This window comes from Penaeus japonicus, unplaced genomic scaffold (genome assembly GCF_977035675.1).
Source record: "Penaeus japonicus unplaced genomic scaffold, GWHDUDI00000001_assembly GWHDUDI00000020, whole genome shotgun sequence".
NCBI lineage: Eukaryota > Metazoa > Arthropoda > Malacostraca > Decapoda > Penaeidae > Penaeus > Penaeus japonicus.
Genome location: NW_028234422.1, coordinates 12,746,685 through 12,754,184, shown reverse-complemented (window position 1 = coordinate 12,754,184; position 7,500 = coordinate 12,746,685). Strand labels below are relative to the sequence as shown.

At 37.9% G+C, this 7,500-nt stretch overlaps 1 protein-coding gene across 4 annotated transcripts in view; it reads right to left on the bottom strand.

Annotated features, from left to right (window-relative positions):
* Positions 1-4,791: 4,791 nt before the first annotated feature.
* LOC122249871 (putative cytochrome P450 12a4, mitochondrial) overlaps positions 4,792-7,500 on the bottom strand; it is a 15,144-nt gene continuing 12,435 nt past the window's right edge. For all 4 annotated transcript variants that reach the window (XM_086548012.1, XM_086548014.1, XM_086548015.1 and 1 more), the window contains exons 6-11: positions 7,353-7,500; positions 6,937-7,102; positions 6,326-6,495; positions 5,955-6,033; positions 5,475-5,678; positions 4,792-5,319 (exon numbers count right to left, since the gene is read on the bottom strand). The exon at positions 7,353-7,500 is cut by the window's right edge and continues 45 nt beyond it. In XM_086548012.1, coding sequence (XP_086404138.1) covers positions 5,209-5,319; positions 5,475-5,678; positions 5,955-6,033; positions 6,326-6,495; positions 6,937-7,102; positions 7,353-7,500 — 878 coding nt within the window. In that variant the 3' untranslated portion in view covers positions 4,792-5,208. The remainder of the gene's footprint in view (positions 5,320-5,474; positions 5,679-5,954; positions 6,034-6,325; positions 6,496-6,936; positions 7,103-7,352) is intronic.

Below are 7,500 nucleotides of genomic sequence, written 5' to 3'. Positions count from 1 at the left end.
TTTATCAGTTACTTTACTACAAATAGCCACAAAATCGTTCAAAATTCCCCGGTTAAGTAGCATTGGAATAAGAATTGATTTTGTCCACTATTTTTTTTATTTTTTTATAAAAACTATTGTTTTTCATCAGTATGCAGTGCGGGTTTCATGTTTTTAAATTCAATTCCGCAACATACACACACCTATGTTTATACGTGAACATAATGATAAAGTTTACATGGTGTAACAGGGGAATATTGCTTTCCTTATCAGATATGAATGTAAACAGATATGGCAAAGAATTTGCAACCTGCAGGAGACCGTCTGAGACCTTAAAATAAGCCTACACTGCTCTACCTTATAGCTTAAAAAAATAAACCCACGTGGGACAGGTAAATGCTTTATTCAGGGGATAGAGAGCATTCACTTGTGCTAATTGTACATGCAGTATTTGGAAATGCATCTTAATCGGGGAGCGCTACCCCCCCCCCTACCCCTCGCATCCGATTTTTTAATTCAAGGTTTTGAAAGGGTCGTGGCAAGAATAACTAATAAACCGTTACTCAAGACATATAGAAAGAAAAACTATCCAATATACTTTGTTCCAATACCTAGGAAATCTCGAAGGCGGATTTTTAAATTTGTTTTAAGTTTTTGAGTAATTTGGTATCAATAAAACGGATCATTTTCTAATAAAGAAAAAAACGGTTATCTCACTTTCTTTTTTTTTTAATTAAAACTCGGTTGTCGAGGTATTTTGATGCTATTTCCACTAAAATAAAATTATTTCATATCGTAACAACGCGCTACGGTCTAGTCGGTGAGCTTGTCAGAAGGAAAAAAGGGAAATTTTAAAAAAGCAATGTGAATTTGAGTATTTTCGAAAGCATTTGTCATCTTTCTGTGACAAAATGCCGATATTATATATCGAATCGCTCTAAAATATCAGTGCAGTTTATCCCATTAAGTTACAAAAATAAATGCATAAACAGCATCACCGACAACACTGTCTTTCCAGCCTTGAACGACACATTATGTACTTTGGGCGGATCAAACATAAGAAAAAACATTATTTTTCCAGTGCTCTCAGATGACCAGAATTCGTTTGCTTTCGGAAAACCACTGAAGTTTTGTAACGTCGTCGGTGATATATATATATATATATATATATATATATATATATATATATATGTGTGTGTGTGTGTGTGTGTGTGTGTGTGTGTGTGTGTGTGTGTGTGTGTGTGTGTGTGTGTGTGTGTGTGTGTGTGTGTGTGTGTGTGTGTGTGTGTGTGTGTGTGTGTGTGTAAGCTTACTTTTGTAGCTACTTCATATAAGAATCAATTTTTTTCCGATGAAGTTGGGCACTAAAATTCATAGGAAAGTTTCTTATTTTTATATACTGGCACGAAACTCGATTTACCCGCTGACCTGCCTCCCCTCGTCTGAAGGTCCCTCATTATCAATAATGAATGACCAAAATCTGCGCATGACCAAGGTGGATCCGAAATTCACCCAGTTGAATTCATCGCCAGGGTCTATCTCTTCATCGCCGACATGGGTCTGAAAAGCATTTATAAATCCCCTTGTCGTTGTCCAGGGTGTTGAGCTCTCCTCTCAGCTGAGCCCACCCTGGATATGGCCAGCACTGAGATAACCTGGCCGATGGGGTCATTCCTCCCCAGACATTTTTCTGCGGCAGCAATTCATTGCGGGGTGGCCCAAAACTACACTTGCAATCCAGGTGGTGAGGCTAGAGCTCAGAGTTGTGTGCTCCGTTCTCTCTTGTCATCCGCTTCTGTTTTCTCTTGCCTTCTTAGTATGGGGACACCGGTAATCTAGGGTTAGAGCTAATAAATACAGCTTCAACCTGGAGTCAGGTGCTGGCAATAAGCGGAAGCAGAATCAGAAAGCAGTATATCTCAGGTCATGAGGGAATCCCTGCCTCACAATACTGAGTTAATATAAAAAAGGCTTAATTCATTAAATCAGTGGCTTAGACCATGTAAGAGTATGCCCTATCTATGGCTAGTAAACCGCCTCTTTGGTCCTTTATTCCAACAAGACTGGTGGCCTGATCCAGGCTTAATCAGGTCCATCGGCTGTCTCTTGAGCTATGCTAGAGTCAAATTGTTACTAATTTGTCACTTGATTAGGCTGGTTCTTAAAGGCCTGCAGCCAAAGTGAACAAGACACTGGTGTCGTTCTAGAACGAGTCTGCCTAGACCGAACTCGCAGAGGAGTCTGGAGACTCCAGCCAATTGCCTCAGTTTAAGGTACCCTCTAAAATGAGGGATTGTCAATGCCTACTAATTATTGGTGGCTTTGGAAATGCAGAGGCAATGCCGCTTGGCGTTCCGGGTCGCCAGAGATAAGGGATTGATCATTATCTCTAAAAATCAGGCCATGTTCAATTTCCTCCAGGAAGCCGATAAGCTCACAGATGGACAAAAATTGATCATTGCGGCTCTGGCTCCTGAAGACAGGTAGGTTAAGATAGTTCTTGTTTTTTCGGTCATTGACTTGGATGTCATCACCTCTCAACCCAAGCCTGTTCTGCCAGGAAAGAGGCGGTTTTCAGGCGGCAGGAGGTTGTTGGAAAACTATTAAACTCAAGGGCACCTATGACTGGTAGCAGAGCAAAAGGGTAAGCTCCTCTCCTCCCTTCGGAAGAGGAAGGATGCACCGCCCTCTGCAAACTCTCAGCAGGACACTTCCGATACAAAATTCCCGGCACTAGTGAGTGTTCCGAGAAATGACTAGGTCCAGAAGGGACACAGGAACTAAAGAGCCCTCCCCAAGAGCAGATAGACCCCTTCTCATTCAGGAGAGTGACCTGACGCTTCTGTACTACGGTAGCAACAGCTTTGGTGAGGACAAGTAGCGAGACTGAGAGGGTAATCAGTGTCGCCATGATCTAGACCGTCAGTGCCCTGAATGAGAGGGAGCAGAGTCCCAAGAACCCAACGCCACTCCTACTCAGGGCAGAGACTGAACCCAAACCTCAGAGTGTAAGAAAGTCGAGATCTGCGAGAGTAAAGGACAAGGCAACCAAGGGGTCTCCTCCCGAGAGGCCCCTGAGAAGCCCCTCCACAATCTCACAAACCCTTAGTGAGGTATCTGACACTGAAACGGAACATGTTGACATCATAGTTGGCGCAGATGTAACCGATTCAGAGTAGTATGATGGCCTCTACTCTATGCATACTATGCATACGCGAGGAGTGCCATTTTCTAGCACTGTCATTCTCCAGGAAACCTTAACAGATAGTTCACATCTAAGGGTACCATACCTTTGTGCTGCTGAACACAAAGTTATAATAAACCTGGTCAAAACAGATCCAGTGCAATTTGGAAATGGCGTCTAATTCCTTGCTGTTGAGATCCACCTGGTCCGGGGCCTCCTCAAGGTGTATAATGTATACAGAAGGCCAGGGGGGGGGGCTTCAAAACTAACCTACTTATCCTGTCTCCTTCCCAGAGATAAAATGTGGTCGGCAAGCACATAGCCAAGGTGTTTGAGCTATGAACAGTCAAATGGCACATTTAAGTACCACAAAATGGTAAAACAAAAGCAAAATAAAATGACGAACACAATTATGGCTTTAGTATTATAAATAGTTAATGAAAAAGTCCCGATACGTCAGGTGAAGCTTCCTTGCTCTGAAATAAAACCTATCTGGGGTGCCTCGCAGGTGGCATTAGTGACCAGTCCTGGGGACCATTCAAGCAAATCTATCCTCGTTTGCAATGGAGTACAAAAGTTCACATCTTCTAACATGGGTTGATCAGAATATCCCCTTTCGAATGTAAATAGGGTACCTGATTTATCAAACAAAGACAAGACTCTCTGTCATGTTCAGGCGAAGCATAGGGGATGGACATTAAGTACAATGTCATACATACACAATCTAGACCATTGACAGTCTCCAGTATAGCACGCCTTCCAACAATATCTACCTCTTGACCATTGTTCTCCTTACAGCACAGAGAATTCTTGGTCAGGGTAGATGTGTCATTATAAATTGGATCACGAGCCACTTTGGCTTAAGCTTGCTTAACACAAGAGCAGGGAATAGCATGTACTTCACAACCTCACAACTTCAAAAAAAAAGACTATTTATTGGGAGTGCAATTTTGAAAGTCATACATTTATATCAAGAACGGATAAAAGTATAATAGAGAGTAGCTGCACAAAGCAAGAGAGGCAATTACATCTCTTGCTTTCTGAAGCTACACTCTATTATGCCTTTATCCATGCTTGATATAAGCGTACAACTTTGAAAATTGCAGTTACTATTATTGCAATTACTATTATACACTATTATGCAACAACATAATAGTGTTAATAGTGATCTTATGAGAAAAATACAGTAAAGGGTTGAAAGATTTTTTCAATACAATCTCTAGGAAAATATTATTTTCTAGTATTTATATGCATTTATAATGTGGCATACAACATGAATTACTTCAAATCTTGTAAAATATGAACTGTATATATCAAAACTTCTAAAATATTTCTATTTGCATTATGTCATTCAACAAGAGCTAAGGCCTACAGGGGTTCTCCATAGCACTTCTGAATATTCTACAATAAACACCCCTTTCCAAATTAAAATGTTTTAGAACTTTTATAGTTCATATAAAATCTAAAATACAAAAACAAAATTTCAAAAAGTGGCACAAAGAGCACATTAAGAAAAATGCAAGAAACCCATAGAAAGTAGTTTTGTCAAAATTAGAAAGTTGCACCTTTTTTTAGTGGGAACCAAATACATTTTTTAAACTTTTTCCTGGTTATTCAGAGAATCATCATTTGATATTTGAGATTTTTATCAGGTAAGAATAAAAGGGTACCTAGCAGAAATCTTTATTTCTAAAAAGTGAAAATAGATAAAAATATCACGACTCTGTCTACAAAAGATTATTTAACAAAAATAATAGTACCATGGTTGACCAGCAAATACACAATATATATTTTTTTAATGGAGTTTAAACATTATAGACTTAAAAAGGGTATTGCACTTTATATCAAATCAGAGCAACTGCCAATCTTTTAAAAAGGAATACTGAAATAGATATTTTTCATTTTACACAATCTCAAGATATTATATTAGCTTCTCATAATTATTCTAAATTGAGTCAAGTAACTGCTTTTTCATTAGAAAATATCATATCCATCTGTTGTAACTGTAGATTAAGTAGAAAAGGACAGTCTTGCCGACCACCAGATCATTTCCTTTCTATCATTCTCAGCCGGAGAGGTTTATCAGGTGTCACCACAATATTCATGACAGGATCAAGGTCTTCATAATGCCACTCCAGCTGGTACTTGTGAAGAAGCTGTATATAAAGTGAAATCAGTGGGGTTTTAATTTTAGAGCCAGAACCAATCACATATTAAGTTTCATTCTTGCAAAAATAAGATTAGGTATAAGAAAAATAGCTTCATAATAGACAATTTCTAGTTGTTTGTAATTAGGTTCAGGTACACTTACTCTAGTAACAATGGTGTAAGACTCTTGTTCAGATAACCTGCGTCCTACACAGTTCCGTAGGCCAGTGCTAAAAGGTATGGAGGCATAGTGGTTGATTGGGCCCAGTGGGTGATGACGTAACCAGCGCTCAGGCACATATTCTGAAGCATTAGGGAAGTGCTCTTCCTGCTTACCCGCAATATTGAGCAAGACATTCACTGTAAACTGGAACATAATGGGAAATTTGGGTCGTTTAGTGTATGAATGCATGGATGTGGTCTACTTCTGTTTCTAAAATAGTAAATGTAGAAGTCATCTCAGAAAAAAAAAAATGGTTGTATATAATGCTTAAGACAAATCAATATCACAAAAAAGCAGTTTAAAATATCTGAAAAATATTAATCTAGTTCCATGATTAGTATATAAATATATATTCGCAGGACAAAAATATATACTCATAACAATAATCAACTGCACTAGTAAACTGTGATAGAGACTTACCCCTTTTGGCACTAGATAACCACCGAGCACAGTATCTTCATACAGCTTTCTCATGGTCAAAATTGCAGGTGAATTAGTTCTGAAAAGCATTATCAAAAATAAAAAATGCTGTTCTGCCTTCTTGTGTTCTCATAGATGACTGACAGGAAACATGATCATACCAAATGTCAGATATATTTTTTAAGCATCATTATATATCACATGGTAATTTGAATAGCACACTTTAAAATAGCCTCCTGTTTGCAATCTTTTTATGACATGTTTTCTGACAAGCATGAAAAACTCACACAATTACCATCCCAATAATTCAGTACAAATAGAGTCAAAGTGAAAAAATTGTGCAAGGTTGACTACCGAAACAAATCATTTACCGTAGTGTTTCTTTGACACAGGCCTTTGTGAACTTCAGGTCAGCCATATGCTTGGGAGTCAGAAGCTCCTTTCCATCCCCAAGTACTGCATCAACTTCCTCATGGAGCTTTGCTTGCTTCTCTGGATTCTGGGCAAGTTTTACAAGTGTGAAGGCCACAGTCATGGCTGTCTGTAAATTTCAATAATTTTGAAGGTTAATGACCTTAAAGAAATTCTGAATGAAATGACTTGCAGTAAATAGTTCTACAAAGAACATATTTCAGTTAATAAGAACAAGACTGGCAATTCAAGATGATTCATGAATCTTTGACTTATATCAACTCATATCGTTTAAATGCAGCTCTAGAGATTATTATATATATTATAATGAGATTGACTATGAAATGAATAATAGCAATAAGGGTGTGCATGCATAGATATAAAGATAAACAAACAAAAATGGTATGGCAAATAAGGAAATATAAATTACCATATCAAATCAATACTGCATTAAATCATCAAACTTAAACATCAAACTATAAATAAAGTAAAATTCCTTTTAGGTAAATGGTATAATATGTGAACACAAACATAAAAGATAATAGTAAATGATAAACAACTAAGTAAGTACCGTATCTATTCCTGCTGTTAGCAAGTCCATGAGATATACATGAACATCCTCAAAAGACAGTTCAGGGTCAAGGAGCAACTTCTCCACTATGTTGATTTCCTCCTGACTGTTTGGACTGCGAGCTTCTAGAGACTTGCATGCATCTGTGACTGAGGCTTTGACATAGCTATAGAAGAGACATACAAGAGGATAAATCATTGTCTTCTTATCCTTAAATTACAATAATCACTGTTACCTTTACGATAATTACATACAAGATCATAAACTTAGGTCTATCAATATCACAACAGTCATAGTTTTTTTTTCTTTCTTCAATATCAAGAAAAGAGTTACATTTTTCCAGCCATATTTCACTTCATTCTAGCTCACTATACACATGTAAATCAAATAAGAAATCTGCATACTTTTCGTCTTACTTCAAGAGATTATCGTTTATTTGTCTTAGCTGCTTGAAATCTGCAGTTTCCTTTAGCCTCCACCATTGTATGGGTGCCAACTCAAGCTTCTGAACAAGATGGAAAATATCTCTGGCCCTTTGAACAACATCCTTCAGTTCTGGATTCC